Source organism: Lissotriton vulgaris, chromosome 6 (genome assembly GCF_964263255.1).
Source record: "Lissotriton vulgaris chromosome 6, aLisVul1.2, whole genome shotgun sequence".
Lineage (NCBI taxonomy): Eukaryota > Metazoa > Chordata > Amphibia > Caudata > Salamandridae > Lissotriton > Lissotriton vulgaris.
In genome coordinates, this window is record NC_141694.1 from 1095121223 (window position 1) to 1095147567 (window position 26345).

The 26345-nt window shown below is 46.5% G+C and overlaps 1 protein-coding gene across 1 annotated transcript in view; it reads left to right on the forward strand.

The window, feature by feature from the left end:
• Nucleotides 1-26345, forward strand: part of IGF2R (insulin like growth factor 2 receptor) — a 1757136-nt gene that overhangs the window by 832414 nt on the left and 898377 nt on the right. Inside the window, exon 27 of the mRNA XM_086927157.1 lies at nt 17581-17787. Within this exon, the coding sequence (XP_086783283.1) occupies nt 17581-17787 (207 nt within the window). The remainder of the gene's footprint in view (nt 1-17580; nt 17788-26345) is intronic.

Genomic DNA, 26345 nt, shown 5'->3' on the forward strand with positions numbered 1-26345 from the left:
GGACCCCAAATGTTGCGTAATTTAAGTTCTTGAAGCGGATCTGCTTTAAAACTCTCACATTTTGCCGGGCACATGGAAATGGCCCCTCATGTGCACAAGAGCAAACAATTCGGCCAAGTCGAGAAGCCGCTGTTACACCACGGTTCTGCCCAATATCTCAGTTTGTTTTAAAGGAGCAGCTGCACCTATCGCTCTGGTCTCAAACCACGCCACATACCACTCCCAATGAAATGTAGTGGGATAGAATACTCCCGTTTACCAACACTAATTTTAAGTGAAAGGGGTGCCGCCCCTGCTTTGAAATGCATCCAAAATGCAGCTGTATCATTAACCTAAAACGCAAGACTGGCACCCCATAATATTTGTTTTTGAATGTACTTTCCCCGAGAAGTAATTACTCAATCACAAGTTCCTGCACCAACAAAAATAAAGTAACGCTTGAGGATGGATGGCCCGCAAGCACACTTCCTTCCAGCATCCTGTCACTGAACGCATCCTTCGGCTTCTCATGTGGAGGGCATAGCCAGTGAACTCAGTCACTACTAAAGCAGCTGTGACCCGAAAGTAGTGGCTGGTGCAGCTGCGCCACACCTCACTCCCCCCATGCCACAAACGAGTCAGACCCACAGAGGTGCCTTCCTACCTTTGATGGTCAGTGTGCCGAGCATGCTTCCTCGAGGACTCGGAAACAACAGGGGGCGCTACCCAAGAGAAAATACCGATGTAGACTGAGAGGCAGCAGGACACATGCAGGGCTCTCCCTTCACCATGGGAGGCCCGCGGATAAATTAAAGCAGCTCTGCTCCGGCCACGGGAGCGGAGGGAGGCGGAAATGGAGCCAGCGAGGCACTCGCGTTCATCGGCAGGTCCCGCCCACGACTCCTCCGAGGCAGCCTGATTTCCTGGATTTCCCGGGTTGCGGCGGAGCTGCTCAGCTGTCTCGGGCCGCAGCGGTGATGCGGGGTGGGCACCCGTTGTAACTTGCACAAAGTCCCTAGCGGGATCCCGCTAGGGGTATTTAAACACGGGCAATATGCTGGGTGGGCATCCGCCGCGAAAAACGCACATCAGAGGCCTCGAAACCACGGGTTGGGCACCTGCTGGCAGGAAATCGATCAGACAGTCACCACAGCTTTTGAGCCGTCCCACATAGACGGGCTTCGCCTGATTTACGTGTGTGGTAAAACCTTTCTTATCTTCATTATGGGGTCATCTGTTTCGCCCCATAAAGAAGATAAGAAAGCTTTTACCACACACGTAAGTCAAGGAAGCTAGTCCATGTGGGATGGCTTCAAAAGAGAAAAGAGTACGTCACTAGGACCTCTTTTCCAATGGCTGGCCACCGTTTAGCATGTACGGTGACGCCAGCCAATGGCATAGAGGGGCGGGGCTTGACCTCACTAGTGAAACTCACTCAGTCATTAAATCTCGCCAGCGGGACTGCGCATGTGCCCAGTCTTAAGCTAGCCGAGACCTTAAAAAGAGCCTCTTTGACCTTCGTGGGGAACATTCCAAAAGCTACCATATGCAAGGCAGCTACCTGGTGACATCACACACTTTTACAAAACATCACTGCATGGATGTGCTAGCTCGCCAACAAGACTATGTTGGCCAGGCAGTACTCTGTACAATGTTTCAATCTACTACAACACCCACAGGCTAGCCACCACTTTTGGGAGTACTGCTTTGTAGTCTATACACATCATGTGAATCTACAGCTACACATGCCTTGAACTGAAAATGTTACTTACCCTGTAAGTATCTGTTCCTAGAATGTACTGATGTAGAATCATATACACCCATGATCCTCTCCGAATGCCTGTGGCTTTTGCAGTGCTTCTTACTATTTTTCTTTTCCGCCTTTTGCATGGACTTTTCTCAGTACTGTACTTCACATCACATTGCATCCTGATCTGCCTTATGAAAAAACAATCTTACAATGGAGTTGATGACCATGTGCATTACTTGCAAGAGGAGGCATTCCTGTTCCTCATGACTCGAAAGACTTCTTCAATGAAAAAAACTTGCACACATCCCGGCCCAAGAGTAGATGGCAGGTGCATGCACAGCATATGAATCTACAGCACTACATGCCACGAACAGATGCTTACAGGGTAAGTAACATTTTCCTTTCAGCCTGTTGGTGTGTGAAGCAACTTAAAAACGTTCTATAGTTTTGAAGATTGGTCATGAGGCATACCTCCATGCGGTAATACTTGAGGGTACAAAAACTTTGGCTTGGGGTTTAAGCATGAACACTGCTGTCCTTTGGTGCACTCTAAAGCCATCAGGGAGAAGAAGGCAGAGCTCCTTTTTTAAACGACTCTGTTGGACACCCTAAAGCAGCCCCCTCTCTTCCTTCGAGTAAGTTTGCAGTCCATAAACAATTCAATAAGAGATCTCTTAAAAGGCAACAACAACAAAAAAGCATCTGTGCTAGAAATTTCAAAAATTGTCCCGATTCCAGGGACCCTTTGGAGCCTCCACACTGTTTCAAGGTGCCAGACTCTTCCTCGATGTTGTAACACATTTACATTTTGGAAAAGATGAGGTCGAAGCTCTTGCCCCTTCTGCCGACCTGGTGCCAGTCTAGGTCGTGCTTCAGCTCTAATGGATCTTTTCAGGATAGCCTCGCTCACTTTGGGCTGCTCCCTGAGGTTTGGCAATTTCAGCACCTAATGTCTACTCTTCCTGTGTGTATTCAGGTTGCAGTCTCACACCATTTCCAAAGAAGCAGAACCATCCATAATGTGTTATACTGCATTTGGTGCTGGCCACTATGCTGCAACTAGCACCTGTGAATGGCATTTCTAATGTCTGCAATCCAATTACCAGTGCTGCCCTCTGAGCAAGCTTTGTCACTTTCGCCCTCCAAGAAGGTACATCCAAATTTTCATGGCAATCCTTTGTATGAGCCACATCCCAAGGCACAAAGATTTGATAAACATTGAGAATTTGTTTTCTGATTCTGATGCTTTCGTTAGGCCAGACAACAGGAGCATGGATGATGATGATTCAGAGCCTCCCTCCTTATTATTCTGATGCTGGCTTTTGCTTGGGCCTACGGAAAGCAAATAGTCTTAGTACAACTTTAGAAAGAATTATCCGTTCCCGATCGGGTCCTTTTGCAGAAGAATCTTCTTTCACTATGGTGGCACCTGAAGCTGCAGAGGCATTAGAACTCACCAAGACCAGCACTGAGAGAAAAAATATTTTGTTGGTGATATTATAGCCTTTCCCTGTGATGTCTGATTCCTTATTGCCTTCTAATGAAGTGCTCTTGGAGCATGCACTGGCTTCTGGGATATACTTTTTATGAGGTAGACTGCATGATGTCATAGCCCTGTTCCTGGTGACTCAAAATGTCTGTCGCGTCTCCCTTCTCTGTAGAGTCTGGTGGTAAAAGGCATTCCTGCTTTGTGAACCGGAATGCCTTTCCTACCACCCTTCTTTACATAGTCAACCAAATTAAGCTTTTTTTTGCTTGGAAAGTTCTCACCTCTTAGGCCCTTGCAGAGCAAACACCATTCACGTTCTGGGCCACTATATCCTTCCTCTCTGGGAGCAGTAGACAACTATAATTATCAGCCTCCTAGATGATATAAAAAAAGGCCTTTTAACCTCACAAAGCACTATCTATTCACATCTCTGCTGTTTGGGCCGGCAACTTCCATGCAAGTGTTAATCAAATTGTTGGCTGTGTTGGCATCTTCACAGGAGCTCAGCAGCCCACATATTCCTATATTTGGATGACTTGCTGGTAAAGGTGGGGTCTCCTGCATCAGTCATGGGGCATCTTCAATGCATCATGCCTTCCTGCATGACTTGAGGTTTACCATCAAAGTCCAGAAGTCCCTCGGTGTCCCTAAGCAGAGGCTAACCTTCATAGGTGCAATGTAGAACACTACCCTTCTAAAGCCTTTTCCTCTGCCTCAGTGTTGCAGACATTCTAGATATAATTCTACTGTTTCTGGTTGGGCTCTGATCCCGGTTATGATAGTCATTTGCCTGTGAGGTTTGATGGCTTTGAGCATCCTGTTTGTGGCGCAAGACAGGGAACCGATGAATGCCCTTCGCTTGTGTCTGAGGAAGCAATCTATCTAACCTGCTGGTGGGTTGCCCCCTGTTACAGGCCATCATAGTTACTGATGCCTCCTTGTTGGTTTGCGGTGACCACGTGGAAGACACAGTGTGGAACCTGTAGTCCACATCGGAGCAGCTGCTTAACATAAATGTGTTGGAACTGCTGTTGTTATGCTTTGTCTTGAGGGCTTTCTTCCTTTACATCTCATGGAGTACCATTTAAGTTCTGTTTGGCACCACCACTATGCATTACATCAGAAACAGTGTGATGTGGGGTTGTGGACCCTGTTTCCGGAAGCACTCCGGAGTGGTACACTTCATGGGCGCCCACAATTTGATACTCTGAGTCCCTTCTCTCAAGAATATTGAGTTGGGGCATTTTCCCAAAGTGATAGATATGATCTTCTCTTGATATCCAAGCATGAACCTTGTTGCCACCTTTCAGAACAGAGTGTAATCCATTTTGTTCCATACTCTTGGCTCTGAATGGTTGCCATGGAGATGTCTTCAGGTGAAGTTGGTCACTGAGTATGCTTTATGTTGTGTGACTGAGACTTCTCCCATCGAAAGTCCTGTAGAAGGTCTGAGAGGATCAAGTACAGTTGATCTTTATCATCCCAAATTGAGAAATGAGAATTTGGAACTCAGATCTTTTGAAACTCAGCCTCTTCTTCTATTGTACAGGGTAGACTTGTTATTTCAGCAAGATTTCCTGGTGCTCCACCCCACTCTTGTGTTGCTCTAGCTGCCACCACTCATGTGGAGATAAAGTGGTGCCAGCTAGAGTGTGGATTCCTCCGCATTAGGGGAAGACGACAGCTGTGGCCTGGGTCCTCTCGCTGTACTTGAATAAACTTCTTTTGTTTTCAACTATATTGCTTCCTATGGTTCAACTGAGAGCGGTTTACTCTAGGACTTGCCCAGCATGGTTTGTCAGTGGCAAATGTAAACCCCTATTTAGAGTCTTCCTACATGTGTCTTCTGTTTATCCAGTTTAAGCCTGGCTGATGAGGGGTGTCACCCTGAAAGCAGTCCTGGGATGCTTGTTTCCAGTTCAGGAAGACCTGGCTTGGCAGTTCGGGCTGGACTGTTCCCACAAGGAACAGGGTCAAGACTGATTTGCATACAGTGGGGTCTGAACTGAGGTGGAGAAGTGAGCTAAAGAACAATGATGGATTCAACCCAGATCTGTGACTTGGGGTGAGTGTCTGAAAAGTCTCACTGCTCCGTCTATCATCTCCTTGTGTTTGCTTTGTTTGCCCTAAGTTGGCAGGGTATGCCCAGACGTGGATCCCTTGCTCACTTTGTCACTGGATTCAAGTTAGCCTGGCTCATGAGGGGTGTTACCCCGAAACTGGTTCCAGGATGCTTGTTTCCAGTTCAGGGAAGACCTGGCTTGGCAGTTCGGGCTGGACTGTTCCCATGAAGAACAGGGTCAAGCCTGATTTGCATATAGTTGGGTCTGAACTGAGGTGGTGAAGTGAGCTAAAGAACGATGATGGATTCAACCCAGATCTGTGACTGGGGGTGAGTGTCTGATAAGTTTCAGCGCTCAGTCCATGTCCTTGAGGTTGCTTGAAGCCCCAACTTGTTACATTTTTATGAAAGGATTGGTGTTTTTGTTCCCTCCCACTCTATTTATTATATGAACTTGTGTTAATGTTTCTCATGGCACCACCGTTTAGGCTGATGCACAATTTTCAGATTTATCTTCTGATGCTGAAAATAGTTTTTTTTTTGCTGCCATTGCTTCAGTCCATATGGTCAGTGAACTTAAGGCCCTGTTGATCAAACCAGTCTTCAAGAGTGTTCTTCGTGGACAAACTGATTCTGCACCCATGCTGTGCACTCCATTCTAAAGCGGTGCCTGCTTATACATAGTTCATTCAAATAGAATTCTGTTCTTTTCTCTCCTTCACATCCCACCAAGGGGTATGAGAGGCTTCAGTCTGCACCTCAGATGTGTAGTGTACTAATATTTTAGCCACTTGCACCAGGGTAGAGCTGATGCTCAGCTCTTCTAGGTCTTGGCTTTAGTAAAGAAGGGCTAGGTGGTGGCCAAGGTCAGCGTTTCATTTTAGGTCACTCTGCATAAAGATCTGCCATGTTCCAGCCCAGAAATACACTCCAGCTGGAATTCATGCCCATTCTATGAGGGTCTTGGCAGCTTCTACTGCTCTCACTAGATGTGTTCAGATGTATTCCTTTGGCTGACAACTACTGGGGCCCTACTTCATCACCCTTGCATACTCTTGCAAACGAATACTGTTTTAAATCGCAGTGCTGAATTTGTAAATCAAAAAGAAAAAACAATATGTATGTGCCATGGCCATTCTTAGACCACTGAAGCCTGTACCACTTATTGCCTCTGCTATTGATGCCAATAACTGTACCAATACAACTACTAACCATCTCACTCCTACAAGTGTGATAATTCAGTCTTTACCAGGCCACCGACAGGTATAAGAAGGGCATTGATATAGTCTGAATTATCATTTTTGGATATTGAATTAATAAACACTGTTGTACTCAAAACAGACAAAGCCACCATGTTGTGGCCTGTCATTAGTGCCTGTGTTACGAATTAAGGGCTGGTGCCGAGCACAGGAAACCACCAGCTCAAATTAAGCCTTACATTCCAGGTACGCAGTGATATATTATTTGTCAAGATTGTACTGCATGACTTAATTGATTGAGCAGCAGTATTCAGTTGCATCTCCCACAGGGTATTTCCTTGGAACTCCATTCATAAGCTGAGTAATCTGTGAGAAGAGCTAACTATCAGAAGAAAAAGTTACTTGCCTTTGGTAATGGAATTTCTAGTGGTTACTATATCTTCTTCTACATTACTACCCTTCCATCTTCTCTTGTGGGTTAGTGCCTTAGTAACAGCATCCCAAGGAAAGCAGCATTCTGTTATTGTCCGTTTTGCTATGCTTTCTTGTTCCTCCCCACACTCCTCGCTGGGGTGCAGAAAAAGTGCCAGGAACTGACGCTAGTTAGCACTTTGTTTCCCGAAGTCAGTCCATCTTGAGCCGGGAAGCTGTGGTTGCTGCTGTGTAGCAGCTTCTTGTGGTGCGGAGGAGGTGTTGCATTATAAAGATGCCTGGAGCTATTGTCTTAAGATGACGAATCTGTTGGAATATTATAGTATCCACTATGTATATTGTTACTGACAGCAAGTACCACTTGCTGATTCTTTTTAACCACATCCTTTTTTTTATTTCTGTCAGTTTCCCTTTAACATTAATTTGACATCTACTCTCACAGAGTTCACACGATTCTTTCTTGTGGTGATTTGTAAATTTTTACCGCTCTCGGTTTAGCTCTCATTTAAGACCACTTTAGCTAGTTGCAGAACTTTTGTCTCTAATGCAAAATGTTATCGAAGCTGCTGTAGAAGTAAATTAAAGTAATGTACCATATATTAAAACTTGAATTAATAACATTGCGTCCCAGTCTCCTTTGAGGTCTACATATAAAAATAAAACTGCATTACAAATAGGTCGTTTTGTGAAAGTAAACACAAGTGAAATGATGGCACCTTCAACACAAGGAACTCTTTGTTCTGGCCAAACCAACCATTTGTATTTTAACTAAAGAATTCTGTTGACCCACCAATATAACTGTAGTGCTTTGCTGGACACGTTCTGGTGTCTCAGCAGACACTTAGTTGGTCAGTCACTCCCTTTTTGGAGTGGACACACATGCACGCCACACTTATCCACCCACCCAAGGCGTCACAACTGAATTGACCCTGCTCATAAAAGGGCCCGGGTGCACATGCTCCTAGCCAGTTGATTAAGCTGCTAAGCATTAAGACTGTGTCTGTGTCCATCATTGGTAGCATCTGGGCCCAGGGCCCATAACACCGTAGTGGCGATGAGGCGGGTCTGAACCCGCTTACTTGCTGAAAGAGACTCAAACGTACCTCATGGAGAAATGAGGAACCAGAGTAAGCGTCACTCTTGTACCCACTGCCTGCCCGTGGAAGTAGGCCCATGTAACGCTGGGGGTGCACGACGCCGATGGCTGAAGCGTCTGGACCCTAAAGGTGAGGCATTTAGCGCTGCCCAACTACCAGTGGGATCTACTTCAGGAAAAGACGTGGGATGGGAAGAAGCAGCCTAGCAGAGCTCTCTGCAAACACCCGCCAGCCACACCTCCAGGTGCGAAGGCCATCACCTGTACAAGCAGTGGCAGATCCTCCATGGGGGCGTTTAAGCGCCGCCCCACTGCTTTCTCGCCGTGCGAGAAGGCAGAAACAAATAGTAGAATAACTACCATTTGTTTCTGCCCTCTCACACAGCGAGAAAGCAGAAGTTCCTGTTTGGGAAAAAGGGCGGCGTTACTCGAGGGCAGGGGGGAGTGGCTTTCCCACTGTTGTTAATACTGTCTGTTTGGGCAGCCTGAGAGGCTGTCCTAACACAGTATTAACTGTATAAACAACAGTGGGCAAGCCGCTCCCCCCTGTCCTCAAGTAACCCCTCTCACTTTCCCTGCTCTCTGTATGCTGCAGGCAGAGAGAAATGACGTGGTTGGGGCAGCCGGCCGAACCAATCACAGCGCTGTGCAGTGGTGGAGGGGAGGGGAGGGAGGCTGCCTGCAGCCTTCCTGCGTGACGAGTCGAGCTGCACCATGAGAATTCAAAAGAAGAACAGGACGGCGCCGCGGGAGTCGGGAGTCTGGAGTCGGAACTTGAAGGCGGGAAGCCGGGAAGGTAAGTTAAGTTTGACTTTTATAGTTTTATATTTATTGCATTCATCCCGCTTCCCCCCCCATTCCTCCCCTCCGCAGCGCAGCAACACCATTTCCACCCCCCCCACCCGTAATGCCGTCCGCGACTGGCCAGAAGCCCTAAGGTGCAAACTGACCCTGGCTATTTCTGTATTTTACTACATCAATAGCTGTCAAGGGGGCCATTTTCCTTCCCTGTACCAGGTCCCCTGGCATCCCCTAGTGCTACGCTTTTTGCTAGGATGTTTATATGCCACGTTTTAACAGATTATGTCGGTGAATGATGTGAAAGGCATCTGTTGTTGTTTGTAAACTTTTAACAGGAAGCAGTGTGTGTGAACGGGAATTCTACAAGTGTCGTCGTATAATAATGGCACGTTGCCTGCTGGATGCACTGGCACGTGTAAGTGAGAGAAACCAAATACTTTAATTGCTCACTATTACTTCTGTTCTGTTACTGTAAAGGTGGATAAGAGCCTAGTAATATAAACCATTAAAGACCTCTGGTTTATTACAAAGAAAGAGTAAATTGTGGACGTGTAGCTGAATGGTTTATCAATTGTATTTTCCTTCTATAAAAGGCATAGCATATATATTACCAACTAGTGCAATAGGCTCTGAGTAGGTCTTCAAAAGTTCAAAGTAATCATATGAGTTGATATATACGGGGCATTGAGAGTTTGTGATATAAATGTGGCACGCTGTGACTTAGCAAAGTGCTGGGATGAGTTTTAGCAATCTTTGGCCATAGATTTTATTAAAGGCATGAATGAAAAAATAGGTCTTTGTGTGTGGATATTGCTGGTAATATTTGCGAAGGATTTTACGCCCCATCACTTTCAAATGTCACCAGCTGCCACTGTGTACAAGCCTCGCCCCTGCACAAGCCTGAAGTGGACACTGACGCTAATGAGGAGTGCCAACACCACCCTCGCACAGACCTGCAAAAGAATCAGTGGCCCCGCAACCAACCCCAAACAGTGGCACCAAGGAAAAGGGGAGCATTTACCTCTCTCCTACAGCTCACCCTGCACAACATGCCCCACAACTCCTGTGGGACAGCACGGCCCAGAGCATGAGGAAGACTGCCACGGTCGCATTAGGAGCTTCTGCACTATCTAGTGGTCAAATACCGCTCCGTACGTACCATTAGCTGTAATCACCCAACTGTATCGACTACCGACAGTGCCAGTGTGGGCGGAAGGAGCCGCAGGAGCAAGGTGCCCTGCCGACATGCATGACCAAGGGTCCTGCACCGCCCTTCGCAAGTCAGCTGTGCCCCTCCCTACCGGTGAGTTAGTCTTCCTCTAATACTGCCGGGCAGTGCCGGCAGTCACCACCTCCCAACAGAGGCCCCAGTGCCCCTAACAGAGCGTCGAGAAAGCCAGTGCCCTACATCTCACCTGGCTTGTAGCACACCACAGTGATGCGTCGGAAATAAACCAGCAAATGCAACCCTGCACCGGCATTCCCTTTACCCTTAGCACCGCTGTGGATCACTCCCTCGCTGCCTCGCACACAGTTCAAGGCCAGGAGGGGCACAAGCAGTGCTGCACCAGCCATAACTCCCGCTCAAGAGCCTCCAGTTCAGGTATAAGTGAGACTGCCGGCAACCAGAGGCTGCAGCGACACCTGGTGGTGGCTTGCCCTACGGCAAATCTCTACCTGGCTGTGAACGGACGCTTCTTATCTTGCTGCCGCCACCCCATTCCCCCCTCTCCCCAAGGAAGGCTCCTGACAAGGGCTGTGCGCCTTCAGCCCACATTCTTGGATTTCCTTCCTGCGTCCGAGACTTCCATGGCCTGAGTGGGGGCTGCAGTACCACCTAGCGGTTGCCTATTGCACCGCACCCTGCTTACTCTGGTCAGGCTGCACCAGCAGGAAATAACAGTCCCTGCATCCCCTCACATAAGCAAAAGGACCCTACAGCAGAGGTCTTCAAACTTGTTTGCTCTGAGCCCCCTAAGCAAATATTTTGAGGTTGGGGCCCCCTACAAAACTTTATGGCAAGGATTGGGGGAGCAGGAGGGAGATGGTTGCATGCAAGTGCCAGGTTTTATGAGTTGATTTCCGGGGTACTTTTCCTATAGCTTATAAACTGCACTAAATATTAGACTTATAAAACAGCAAATGCATCAAACAAAAACATGCATTACCCCAAACATACATATGCCCATAATTGGGGTGGTGTGAGCCTCTAACACTCTTGGACCCCAATGCAACTACACTTGTTGTGCTAATGATAACTGCAGTCCTGAGTAGCAGGTTGTCTCCTCTGCATCTTTTACCTCTTCCCCACCATGACAGACCACCCCCTCGGTCCTACTGCTAGAAAGGAAAATAAGCTCCCATGCCCCATTTTTAAAGGTAGACCGTCATAATTGTGCAGCAGTGGGACCCTCAAACCCCTGAGCCCCAGTCCTGCTGCATCTGCCTCATTAATGATTACCAGCAGTGGCCACTTACATACCTGGCAGCAGTACCAGCTTCACTAATGAATGAACCTTTAAAATAAAAACACTTACATTGTTCCATCTTTGGGGTATCTCTATGAAGATGCTGTCGCTGGCCATTTGTAAACATAAAAACGAGTCCCCATAGAGTGCTCCCTATTCTGAGCCTTCTCTTTGACAATATCTATGAATCTCGCTCCTTTCCTCGGTCTCCTAGACCATTACTGTGAGGCCCCAGGGATCGAGAGGATTAGGAAACTGTATCTGAATGTAATCCTGCTGGCCTTCTACCTGCCACCTCATGGACTCAAGTGTGAGGGACAGGCGCTCACCAAGTCTAGAACTAGGCCCGTTAGCATTCAGGCACCTATGACATGCCTTCCGAATGTTAGAACTACCCACTCTTTGATGTGCACATTTTAAATGTTAATAACGTTTTTGAAACAAAAAATTATTAACTTTTCATCTCATAATATAATATGACAACCGTGAATAGAGACAAGTGAAAGCAGCAATCCCTTCTTGTGCTCAAAACCAAGACACTGACCAGCATGGCTCATCCTCGTGAAACACAACCAAAAGCATCAAAAAATAAACGAGGGAAGACGGAAAGTACATAGGTTGCATTTATTACTGCCCAGTTAAAACGGACATTCAAACAACCTCTCAAACAAATATAGTTTTCACTAGGACAAACACACCACAAATTGATTTCACATTAAGAATTTGTGCAGCCTTTACTTATTGAAACCTAGAGGAAATACATGTTTCAGGCAAAATATGTCTGTCCATTCATAATTACACAAATTGCAAACACCGCAAAATTGGTTCCTCTATTTCTGTTGAGGGTCTTTGTGACCATAGCTTTTTGATAATATGTCTATAACTCATTATATATCAATATAACTTACCTAAAATTATGTATGGGTCAATAAACAAGCTCATGCGGTTTCAGACCCGTTTCTTCATTTCACTCTCGTGCAAAAACCTTTGTGTAACATGGACTTATCAATGCCTCTTCATCTAGGCAACACTAGGTGAGCAGAAACATGAGCAATGGTGAAGGTAGATTTGACGTGTTTCTGCACCAGTGAAAATGTTCCGTGTCCCAGCCCCTGTTGGGTTTCACGTGTTTTGCTTAATACAATGCTATTCCAATTTGGGATGTTTATGTGCGCCCTGGAGTTCTTCTACTACGTCTCTTTAATAAAACATATGCATTATTTCAAGGGAGTTTTAAAGTCTGTTCAAGAACGGTCTTTAAAGGCTAATTGTGAACAGTAAGTTTTGCAACGCTTCAAGGTTTCCGGGTGACACCTTCCTTTGCAGCATAAATCATCCCCCCCCCCGCCCCCCTACAATTATCTGCATATTTAAATAAACCTTAATTGAAGTTAGTGGCATGAATAATAGATGAAATCTAAACGTGAAGAAATAACGAGCAATTGCAATGCAACAGGTCTCGCATTTATGCGAGTTTGAGCTATTGGCATTGTAAATGGCAATGCCATTTATTTATGTCAGTAGCTTAAATTCCGGCAAATGCGAGACCTGTTGCGTTCCAAATGCTTGTCAGTAATCTCTTTGACCCTGCCAGCCACATTCAGTGACCCCTGCCCCTGGTGCACTGAAATCACGCTCTGAATAAATGAAGACAGCCTGGAAATGCAGCAAATGAACAAAGCTAGCACTTCCAGGCCATCTTCATTTACATATACTTGGAGAGGTATCTGCGCCCCCCTGGGAAACCATCCACGCCCACCCAAGGGGGCGGTATCCACAGTTTGAAGACCTCTGCCCTACAGCATCAGGAGGGCTGCAGTAGGATGTAAGAGGTTGCTGCAGTGCCACCTAGTGGTAATGTATCGCACAGCGCTAAGGCCCCAACGTCAATCAAGCAATCTGCCATGACCTGCATCTACACACAGGAAAGAGTAAGCCAATAGCTGGGCCCCCCACATGACCTAACAAATTAAAAAGCAGATCTACAGTGTTCTTGCCCCTGACAGCAAGAACAGCACCACAGACACAGCCAGGACTGATGCAGAGTGCACGACCTGCCCCCAATGGGCTGCCTCTCCTTTGGATGGAGAAAGACTGTCCCACCCCACGAAGAAACCCAAGAATCCCAAAGCTTCACCAGCCCAGACAAGCATCAACTAGACAACAGTAGCAAAGCTGAAGGCAGCAGAGAGAGCCTCTACTTCTCCACTGCACCAGCAAAGCCCCGCAGTGGGCCAAAGACCGCGCAAAGTGCCATCCGTCACACTGCCAAGACTGTGTCGCCAGTGGCCCAAGACAGCCAAGAGGAGAATCTCACACACGTGTGACAAGCTGCCCCTGTAACATGTGCTCCAAAGTCATGCGAAACGTGGTCTGATACAACATTGTACTGCAAGCAAGGAGCGCGTCACACAAACTGACCGGCCTTTCCAAGCATGCCTGAACGGAGGCAGAAGCAGGTGCCTCGAGGGCAAGCCCGACCCCCTCGAGTAGAGAAGGTCCCCTGCCATCCTGGTAGTGTAGCACCGTTAAGACCCCTGAGGAAGGGATTGTACCGGCAAAAGGTCCGCACAAAGAAGAGTGACAATTTCGTCATCATGAAGAACTGGACGAACACAAGTGCGCTGGAAAGAGGAGAAGAACGAGGACTCATACCTACACAAGACAAGAGCGCCCCCGTATAGACACGAGAGCCACCAAGGGGGATTGACGTCCCTGGAGACTACCCACCGCTTCCCAGTGCGATCAGCAGTTCCCGAGCATTGGTTGTCTAAATTGGACAACATCTCTGCTCCTGACTGTAAATGCCACGGGTGAAGAATAGCCTTAGCAAGGCAGAGATACGTGGCTGCTAAGTCTCTCCAGACTACCTTTCTCCCAGCAAAAGGTTACTACCTGTTGCCCAGGTTCAATGGCAACTGCAACATCACTGCCATGTGTATCACCCCATCTAACAAGGAGCAATATTGTCCCCAGTGTGGAGCCTTGGATCTGCTGAAGAATCAAGAGACCAAGTGTCCAGGGGCTATCTGACAGTCCATATGCCCCTGTGTCCTGTAGGCAGCCCACCGACCATTAAGTCACCTACCCCAGCGGTTGCACAAACAACGTCGTTGGATCTTGTCTGTGTTCCTGCAACATCCCCCAGGCGGGCACAAGCATCCCTGCACAGTCCATGCGGTGTTGTGGCAGCCCTGCACAAGGACCTCAAGGATATTCCTACACCTGGGATCCTCGCACGAGAAATGGTCTGGAAGCGGCTCCACCGACAAGGTACTTGGAGGCACCACAGCTTCAGTGGTTACCGTCCTGAACATAGACGCCATTCCAGCCCTGGCAGATTGGTCATCGTAGTGCCCAGACACCTCAAGAGAAGACACTGCAGTAGGACCTCGCCAACGCTTCTGACACACCATAGTTTAGTTGACAACATCACTGCCAGAGCACACAAGTTCATCCAGCAGTGTGCAAGAGGACATTGATCGGACGGACAGGCTGCCAAGGAATCCAAACTCCATTGACGCATCATTCGTGCCCAAACTCTGGTTAAATTATGGACATTTGCTGAGATGCTCAGGTGCTCCCAGCTAGACCTGTCCACTGTTGTCCAGCGGACCGTCTCTCAGGGCCAAGAGACTGTGTGGTGTCCTATGTGAATAGTTGGTTTCCAGAGGTTGGACTTGTTTTTTTTGGATAAAGTTTGAGGGGAATACAGTGTCGTTCTTGACACGTTCTAGTGACTCAGCAGGCACTTAGTTGGTCAGCCACTCCCTTGTAGTTATGGACACACATGCAACCCACACCAATCCGCCACAGGCATCATGAGTGACGTGACCCTGCTAATAAAAGGGCCCGGTAGCATGTGGCTTATGGCCAGTTGATTAAGCATTAAGACTGTGTCTGTGTCCATCATTACTAGCATGTGGGCCCGGGGCCCACAATAACCAAGACTCTGTCCGCAGCTGGGGGCCAGAGGGTCTAGGGGCTTGGATCCGGAAGATGGCGCAAGGGTAGCAACAGCCGACGCAAGTTGAGTCATGCTGTCCTACTCGGGCATTAGAATTTTATTTCTTGCTTTTTGGATGTACAGGCATCTCTTCGAAATTCTGGGATCGCATTTATTTTTTAAATATAGTGCTAAACATATAAGATGCCAAGATACTGCGCAAACTAAGATATCTGTTGCCACCTGGAGAAAGGGACTTTTCCTGTGATTTTTAACCTATTGTGATCAAAGTATGATATTTAAAGATAAAAGTGTCACATTTTGTTAATTCGCTTTACATTGCAGCTTAAACACAGCATGTGATTTTGCAAATCACCTAATACTTTTCTTTAAACCTGGTTAAACATTTAAAAAACCATCAACAGTGTGTGACATATGAAAGCAGCAGGTATGTTGCGTTTTTAAATGTACTCTCCATACGGTTTTCATTTAAGACCGATCATCGAGAGTTTCGCTGGTTGGACAGGTGCTGTGGCATGTTTGTTTTTGAGACATCGGTGACAGTGGCCAGACTGCTTACATAATAGATGTACATATTGGCTCTCATATGCAAGGATCATGGCAGGCTCAGGTGGCAGTGATTAAAAACTAGTTTCCCTTTGGGATACTTATTCTACTCTTGATCAACATTCACATGCTGACCTAACACAACCTCACTTCACTCACTTTACTCTTTCAAAGTGATTGAGCCATATAAAACAAGGAATAACACAAACCTATATATTTTATAAAATTATTTCATACATTTATTAATCTTCAAACGGGGTTTAAGGTTCTAGGGGAAACACCATCACTATACAATATGACACATACCGGTTAAAGGGGTTGCCTTTGACAATTAAACACAAATGACAGACTGGATGTCCGCCAGCAGCCTAAAACTGAACTGAGAAAAAACTGAAGTGTTAGTAGTCGCAATAACAATTCTAGCTGTCTGGACCTATGCAGACCTGACAATCTAGGTGTGCTGCCCCCTCCCAATCGAGCAGTCAAAAGCCTCGGGTTCTGGATTCACAGCAAGCTTTCAATGGAGGTACAAGCTAGAAAACTTGCATTTAAGGACACTCTGGAAATTGCAGCGTTGGTTGCTGTGCTCTTCTCGGAGCGTGGTAGTACGAGGCCTGGTGAATTTACGCTTGGACTGTTGATATTCTCTCTCCCTTGGAAGTCCTATGTCTGTGATAAAGAGACTTTCAAGTTGTTCAGAACGCTGTCGCCCAGATTCTCTTAAAAATACCAAAGTTGGCTACACTCCCCAAGCAGCCTTGCGTTGGTTACCTGTGTATAAGAGAATCCAATTCAAGACACCCTGCTTAACCCATTGTCCTATGCATATGAAGAGTCCGCAGCTTATGCAGCAGTTGCTGAACCCTTGTATTCCCCCAGTAGATAATTGCTTACTGGGTATCAAAGGTTGTTTCTGGTCCCTACGATCAAGAAGGCATGGAGTGGTGGGCACTCCTTTGCTTCTTAGCCTACAAACTGTAAAATGCTCTCCCATTGGATCTCAGAATGAGCCAGTCAGAACTTCGTTTTAGGAAACACTTAAATACCTTTCTCTTTTAGCCAGTCACCTTTCTTTTTTTTTTAGTCAATCTCTTTGACGTGCACGGAGTCTTGTTGCAGACGTGTCGTTCTTAGCGCTGGGAGGCCTGTTGGGTAGCTGTGCTCTATTCAATTCTCCAGAATTGAATACTCCAGATCTGTTGTTGAATGTCTCATCTGAGACACAAAATCAGAGCTTGTCGACAAGCTTGTGTTCCCAGTTAATTCCAAAGATTTTGGTAATTTCTTGCGAGCTGGTAAAAGTATTGGACAGACACACAAATAAATAGGGTAGAGTCTTTCTTAAAGCTGTTTTGAGTCTTACTAGGCTACAGACCAATAACATCTAAATTCCTTTGATACTAAAAGACTAAATTTGTATTTTGTTCATTTTATCTTCATGAGAGTTGGGAAACTAGCTCCTAAGTAAAATTGTCTTAGGCCACAATTAAACGAAAGACATCAATCCATCTAGACGTCCCTTCAGCATTCACCTTTGTCTTGTGTATGTATGTGTTGCTTGACTGCTTGTGTTCTTTTATGTGTTTCCTGTGTACCGTTATTGTCTATATATGCAAGCATGCCTATATGTTATCTGAGTATGCATCCTAATGTATGACGCAACCACATTCAGTCACTCATTGCAATATCACACCAAAATGAACACATACACCTACAACAAGCCGGACCTGTTGACTTTGTCAGTGCTTTTTGGTATGCGGTTAATATTTTGTCCCTTGATTTATTTTTCAGGTGACAGCTGTCAAGTCACAGATCCAAAGTACGGTTATGTGTATGACCTGAAGCCATTGAGTGAACGTGACATTGAAGTGGATACAGAGGAATACACATACCACTTAAGAGTATGTGGCCGCATTTCTGCATCAGTATGCCAGCAGGGGAAGAACGTATCATCATGCCAAGTCAAAAAGACTGGTCCCAGTGCCTCCAAAGTGGCAGGTATGGTGATGCTTTGCATGGCCTGTAATCCGGGAAAGGAATGGAGATAGTTTTATTAATATGCAAATGCACTCAGCTTCTAGACGCTCATGAACTTGTGTTTTTTGCTGAACTGAATAAAGGCACAAATAGGACGGCTTGTTTTGGATGATTACATGCAGTCAGAGTTGACCTATTGATGGAAATATAGTTAAATCACTGTCCGCCTGGGAGAGGTTTCATGTGTTGTTTCAGGATTTTATAATACCATGCCATCAAGGTTTTTACTAAATCTTTTCAAAGCATTCGTCATTCCATCTCGCAGCCACTTGCAGCTAGATGCATAAAAGGATTCATGTGCATTCATATGGGATATTTCAGTGATTCAAATGTTTGCCTTTGAGGTCCGTAGGTCAGTGGTGATTAACCTGGCAGGGTAAATCACCTTCTGACACAATTATTAAAATTGGGTTGGACAACAGTTTTGCAGCATGAATTATTTTCTGGATTCACATGCTGTGCATCATTCCGCCATCTAGTGGTTGGGTCCGGAATAGTCTTTTTTTTTTTTTCTTCTGTTTTGGACGTTGTCGACTATCATTTGGTGCCAGGTACGTCCCCTGTTTGACGTCATACAGTTCCCTGTTTGTCGTTGTACGTGGTAGCCATCTTCAGATTCTTTTTTCTGCCGTTGGATCTGGAAGCAAGACGGGAGGCTCCAAAATGTTTTTCCGGAAAACCCAAAAAGGAAAGAAAAAGACAATATTTCGATTTACCTCCACTGTCCATCGACATCGATACCGGAACGAGGGACAGAACTAGTAGAACAACACAAGGAGACAACATGGGTCGACAAATGGATAGGTAGGGGCCATGGAAAATACCCCCATCAAATTCTGCCCCGAGTGCCACCACAAGTTCGCCCAACGCAATTCTCATGACGTGTTTAACCTCTTCATGCCGAACGACTATCAGGACAAGGACTATGAGGCCTGCGCGGTGTTCAACAGAAAACACGCCGAAAGCAGAGGGAGGACCGCTACGCAAGGATATCAGACTTCAAAGAAAATGTCACTAAAGTAACTAGGCCTTTCCAACGATGAAGAAGACCAAGGAGTCCCGGCAGTATTGACGCACAAATGCTCGGACATCAAAATTCTAGAAGGCGACTCCGAAAATCCACCCACTCGCAAGAAACTGGGTGAGACTGAGAAGAAGACCGAGAAGGTAAGACACCTAAACATCAGTCGGAACCGAAGGGCCACGACAGCAAGGCGCAGCCGAAGGCAGCCCTGAAGCTGAAGAAAAAGGTGATCAAAGGCCAGGCGCTGACTGAAACAACCCCACAAAACCCTACCAAGGGAGACCATTGAGGGAAAATCGCAAAAGGCTCCTAAGACAAGAGTCAAACATGAGACCCCGAACGGAAGCGCAGAACGGTTGAAAGCAGAGTCAAGTGCAAGCAAAAAACGAAAGTCTCCGCGTCCGACGCCGAGAGAACCCTTGAGGTCAAAAAGAAGAGGCAGTGACTTGAAGCAGAAATGGCAACGCTTCTCCAAAAGAAGAAAGATTTCGAATCTTCTCTGAAGGACTTCTGAATCACGAAGATCCCAGCCAACGAAAAAGACAACGGAGGACGCCAGAGGGGAGGAAGAGGACATTTTCGATTCTCCACCAACCCCAGAACCGCTTGAAGAAAATCCAGAGGAATACACAGATGCTCCCGAAGAGGAGGATGACTCTGAGAATTTCGAGGACACATGGAATACCCTCGACACCCAAGCAGAAATTTGCTGCCATCCCTCGAAGGCATCACCACCAGATGATATAGCCTTTTACAACGGAGTGTGTGACAAACAGAGAGATAAATCTATTGTCCAGGAAGGCAGAAACATCGCTAACACATGCCTTAAATCTGCACTAGATGCAGCAAACACTACCAGTAGGCAAATGTGCACAGGTACAACCTTGAGGAAGCATGCCTGGCTAAGAATTTCTGGAGTTAAGCAGGAGGTTCAAACCTCTATCATTAACAGGCCTTTCACAGGGGAGGCACTGTTTGAAAAGGAGTTGGACAAATCACTCCAACAAATAAAGAAGGATAATAAGACTGCAAGAGCAACAAGAGCTCTACAGCAAAGAGGAACCTTCAAAAGAGGTGGGTTTACCCACAGGAAGAGGAGTGTTTGCACAGGTTCAGCAAATGTTGCACCAACAAGGCCAAGGAAGTGGCCAACAAACAACATACCAAGGTTGGCAGCAAGAGCTCAAGCAGCCCTTTCGAGGTAGAGGCATAGGCCAGACATCAAGAGGAAGAGGAAATGGCTCAAATTGACTCCAACACGGACAAAGACCCACACACAACACCAGTGGTGGGACTTATTACACAATACCACCATCAGTGGGGAAAAAAATTCACCACTGACAAATTTTAAATTGGGTAGAATGCAGGTATTGTATAGAACTAACAAAAACACCACCTGCAAACCCACCAAAGAAACAGAAGTTCCTCAAATCAGAACCCAAACAGTTAAATGCAGAAATCAAAGACCTTCTGCAAAAACATGCGATCGAATTGGTGGCAACAGAACAACACTTCGTAGAAAATTACTAGCCTTATTTCCTGGTTCCAAAGCAGGTTTTAACACTAAGACCAATCCTGGATCTAAGGTTTATAAACAAATTCATTTTAACACAAAACTTCAAGATGACTACTCTACAAGAAATAATCGCACAAATCCAAAAAGGGGATTACATAGCAACAATAGACCTCAAGGACGTCTATTTGCACATACCTCTGAACAAAAAACACAGAAAACAGCTCAGATTTCTGCACAAAGGAACACAATACCAGTTCAAGGTCCTACCATGCGGGGTAAAATCAGCATCACATGCTTTTACCAAGTGCCTAGCTGCAATCACGTTACTCCTGTGAAGGGAGGGAATACACATCTACCCCTACCTGGACAACTGGCTCATTAAAGCAAGCACAAAACCAAGAAGTCTCAGCCACATTCAAACAGCAATCCACACGCTGCAAAAGCTAGGATTCTCCATAAATCACAAAAAATCCTCAACAAGGCCAAAAAAAGAAAATATTTTCCTAGGTGCAAGAATAAATTCAAGGAACGCATGGGCATACCTGACGCAAAACAGGATACAACTATCAAACAGGAAACCTCCCTCTACCAGAGGGGTCAATCTTTGACAGTGAGGAGAGTAATGAAACTCATGGGCATGATGGCGTCATGCATCCCACTCATCCCTCCTTCCCATCTACATATTTACTCCTTCCAGGAATGTCTCACCAACAACTGGCCCCAAGCTACAGGGAGCTGAGAGGATCTTGTGGTTGTTACGCCCAAACTGCAAGCAGAAACACAATGGTGGGCATCCAACAACATAGCACAAGGGAGACCTTTCAAATACCTAGCTCCTTCTGTGACCATAACAGACGCATCCCTCAATGGATGGGGAGCACACTTCAAGAAACTGAAAGTACGAAGCCAATGGAACATCCAAGATTCCATAAAGCACATCAATTACTTGGAAATGAAAACCGTATTCCTAGCATTGAAGGCGTTTCAGAAACACATTCAACAGAGAACTGTCCAGATTCAAACGGACAACACCACCACAATGTTCTACCTCAACAAACGGGGAGGTACAAGATCTTTCCCGCTAAACAAATTAGCACATCAGATCTGGTATTGGGCAATACCTCAAGGTATCAATCAGCAAACAATACACCTACCAGGAGTATACAACACAACAACAGACCTGCTGAGCAGACAGAACACTAGTCCCACTAGTGGAAATTGAAGGATAAGACTGTACAATACATCTTCAAAACATGGAGAACACCAGTGATAGACCTGTTTGCAACAGTACAGAGCAGGAAATGCTGGTGCTTTGCCTCAAGGTTACCTCATCACCTTTCAAAGGGGAATACCCTGCCACTAAATTGGTCAGGGACATTTGCATACCCCTTTCCTCCAATACCCCTAATTCATAGAGTACTTGAAAAAATCTCTCTCCCTCTGCCTCTGCCTCTGCCTCCCCCTCTCCCTCTCCCTCTGCCTCCCCCTCTCCCCCTTTCCCTCTCTCCCCCATCTAAAAGAATACAGATTAAAACACAAAGAAAAAAAAGAATCCGAAGATGGCTACCCTGTACAATAACCAACAGGGCGCAGTCTGACGTCACACAGGGGACGTACCTGGCACCAAATGGTGGTCGACGCAAAACAGAAAAAAAACAACAAAAAAAACAAAGACTATTCCGGACCCAATCACTAGATGGTGGAATGATGAACAGCATGTGAATCCAGAAAAGTCTTCAAGCTGCAAAACTACTACTGGTAAGTAACCATTTTGTTAACCCTATTATATGGCTATATAAAACTGAGGGTACGTATTTGCGAACTCAGTACTTCATTTGAGCTGGTGGTTGCAGGCGGGGTACTGATCTCATTTGGAGGGAGCAGACACTTATTTGAACTCATTAGACTTTGACCCAGAGTAAGAAAGTGAAAAACACACAAGGGGAAAAGAGGGAGGAAGGAAAAGATGATAAAAACGTAAAGGAGCAGGGAATCTATGGAGCAGAATTAAAACGCCATAAGGTGGAATCAAGACTATGCACCCTTGTTATTCAGCACCCGGCCTTTGATAGTGCCGGCCAGTCAGTGCCTAATTTGAGGTGGTGGTTTCCGGTGCTCAGCAGTTAATAGTGAACAGCGGTGATTATAGCCCAAACTCGACCCAAAGGTATTAGAGTGCTTTTCATGAATGCCAGTTAAGGACACATTCTTTTTTTGTAGGCTTGGGGAGATTAAGTGATTTGCCCAGAATCACAGGATGCTGAGCCTACGCCGAGACTCTAATCTGGTTCCCCAGTGCCAAAGTCAGCAGCTCTAGTTGTTACGCCACATTCCCACCCCACTTGTAAGCTTTCATGGTTAGTAGTTTGTTCTGTTATAGGCGGTACTAACAGGAGCAATGGCACTCCTGGTGTGAGTCCAATCACTTATTTTCTCACAAAGTGACCACTGCAGCCAATCCCTTCTGAGCAAAACTTTGGTCACCAGCACTTATTCTTTTACAAACTAGACACTCGCTACCTCCCTCAGAGAGTACATCCTAACACATTAAGAATACTGAAATGCCAAGGATGTTCCTTTAGTCACTGGTTTATTGTATGTTTCCTTTTTCACAGATCATTCTTCTGAAGTGTTACTTTAAGTCAGTACACCAGCATCTTGTAAACAAATCTGGCAAGACTTGCTTTGGTTGGCCATAGAGGGCAATCTCTATCCAGGGGAATCTTTCTGGCCCCCAATACCTATGTAGCGGTGATAGACCCACTCAACCCATTAAGGAAGCATCTAAGGTAGATGAGCTATCAGTGACTGCCCTCTGTTCAGAAGAGGTGGCTTCATAGCATCTATTGTAGGTTGTGTGAAATTCACCTGGAGTGCAGTAGTCCTCTTCCCAGGAATTCACTCTTGTTGTGCAGGCGGTGATTGGTTGAATCAAATTTGCTACATTTTTTACAATTAAGAAAGAACTTTGATTCAACCTTCCAATTGGCAGCAGTCTACTAGTTTCAGCCCTTTCTGTAGTTAAGAGGGCTTTCGTCAGGACCAAAAGTGCATTCTGACCTATGCAGCTGATCGCGTCCCGCTCCCAGCGGGACTCGATCGGCTGCATAGGTCAGAATGATTTATTTCTCTGACAAAAATAGTCAGGAGGGTTAGCAGACCATGATCAAGTCCATGAGGAACAACTCATACAGAGTCAAAGTACTCCAAACCTTGGATTTGTAAGTCAAAACAATCCACTACACTCACAGCACACTTTAGGGTGTGTGCTGATATTCACCTGTGACTAGCTATTTTTTGGTTCACACACTTTTGGTCCTGACGAAAGCCCTCTTAACTACCGAAAGGGCTGAAACTAGTAGACCTAATAATTTGTAAAGGGATACGGAGGTACCTAAAACCTGAAGCTGATCCCCCAATTATTTTTTACTCATGTCTTAGGGCCCTTCTATTAAAACTTTTAAAAGGGTTTCCCTATAGAAATTTTTATCAGATAACTTCCACTTCACATAGCACTTGTCTTTATTCACACAAACAACCTACTCCGCTGTAATTCAGGCGTTGAAGCACAGCTGGGTTGTGCTAGGTAATCCAGCTGGGCCCAGATGATGGAAGCATGCCACCTACCAGGTAGGTGGGTGAGGGGTTTCCTAAAACATCATGCAGTTGTTTGCGCTCCTCTAGTTCTCCCTATTAGCTAGGTTCTTGTCAGAAACACTGACTGTACGACCTTGCAAAGGACTTGTCTACTGTGTTTACAAACAAATTACTTGGGAAGAGGACAGGTTCACTTTTTCCTTACTCTCTTTGTGTTTAAGAATAAAGCAATATGCAGCCTTGTGGCAGGGTCATGCTTAGGCATAGGCAATACCCACGTCCCTTACAGAAATCCATTGATATACTTGTAGGAAGGTGGATATCGGACTATGGTTACCCCCAAATTGTTTTGTCTGGTGTTTAGCTGGTTTTTGACTTAGTTGGCTTGGGATCCTGCTATTCAGGGCCCCAGGCTAATTGCTCTCTCCTTAAAATGGACTCCATGTACCTTAGGTACATATCCAATTGGAACTGGTTCACCTTATAGGCCCCTATAACACTGTGCTCTACGTACCCAGGGCATAGGTGTAACAAAGGCCTACCAGGGGTTGCAGCATGTATTATGCCACCCCTGGCCTGGCCTCCATATTTGACACAACTGGCTGATCACTCAGCTGGGGTAAGTTGGTGTAATCACCTCTTACTTAGATATAGTATATCTATATCTAACATATCTGGACACATGTTAACCTATAAGCCACTCCTTTGGAAGGCCTCGACAATCCTGGAGGCAGAGTGCTTAGTTTCAAATGAGATGGTGCTCTGGCACGAGCTGAGCCCGTCTGCAGCTGTCGGGAACAACTCCCTTAGCTGTTCCAGGATATTGCCATACCATATACTCTTAAGTGCATTATAATCCTCGCGTTACTTGCTAACTTTGGTTTGGATTTATCAAAACATGTTGAGTAAGGTGTCATACGAATTGGGATACTACCCCCTCGCCAGTTCTGGCGACGGGGGTAGCATTCCACCCTTCTAGAGGGACACGACATGTACATAACCTGAACCCCGGTTAAAGTTAAACTCGAGCCTCAGCATCACAAAATGGATGCTGCCACCACAGACACAAGTCTGACCTCCTGCTGCTGGGAGTCCTTCCAGCGAGGGAGGCTTGGACAAAGGGTTTCCTGCCTTGGGAGGTGCGAGCACCACCCCAGACAGGATTTTGTGTATTGGGTAGGACACGGCTGAATAGAATGAGACATGCCTGGGGCACACAAGGTGTCCCCGTGCATAAGCCAGTCCAAACCGGTGCTGGGGCTTTCCAGGCCCAGTCCTGGCGCGGAGCTGGACAAAGGAAAGGGGGTGTAACCGCCCCCCCTTCCTGGTCCCACCCAGAGGAGGGACCCAGCGGGTGATCCGGCCCCTAGATTTGGTTTAAGAGTAGGAGCTGTGTCCCAAGACTTCAGATCATCCTGAACTCGACTTGAAACTAAGAAGAAAACTGGACTTCGACATTCTGCTGCACAGAAGACTGAAGAGCATCTCCCTTGTGGCCAAAGAGTGACCACCCTGTGAATACAGGCCCCATCCAGCAAATCAACGTCTGCTTTGCCGACGCCTCCCGCCGAAGCCCGAGCCCAGAGCCCGACAAGACCCTGATTCCTAGACATCTCAGAGCCCGATCCACAGTCCCTGAAAAGAAGAGACCCGTGGAGGCACCGAGAAACGTGGGACCGGCCATCTTGGAAGATTCACGAGAAGCTGACTGCGCAGCACCCGAGGCACCCTCGACGCTGTGCTCTGGGGTTTGAGAAGCCCCAACATCGAGCAGCATCTGCACCGAAGATCAGCACCCCAGCAACTCCACGATCTGCGTGGGGCCCTTTTGCATTTTGCCACTCGACGCGTCATACCGGTTACTGGCCCGTTGGCTAGTGGCCATCTTGGCGACAAAATCGGAAATCAACACCGCTGGTCTGGTTTCTCCAGACTGGCCCTCACTCGTGTAAAAAGGAGCAGCCCCTCTGACCTTGCTGGTCCGAGTGAGAAGCTTGCATTGTTTCCTGCGTGGCTTGCATTAGCCATGGCCTGTTTTCTCCAATCAAGAAGCAGACACCGCCATCAGCTAGAGCCTTCGTGGGACAGTTCGTGACAGACGCCTGGACGTCCTCGACCTCTTCGTGTCCACGTGGCTGCAGAGACAATATTCACTTCTTCGCCTGTTTGCACCCGACATCACCTGGTTCCTTCCTGGTTCCACGGCAGTCACTGGCTAGTGACTTTGAACATTGTCACCTCTGCTTTCAGGTCTTCACCTCTTCAGATCCACCCTTGGATCCACCGGAACTCTCCTCGACGACCCGCCTGCAGCATCTTCATCTACAGGCTCCATAGACCAGCGCGACGAAACCCGACACACTTTGAGACATATGCACCCGC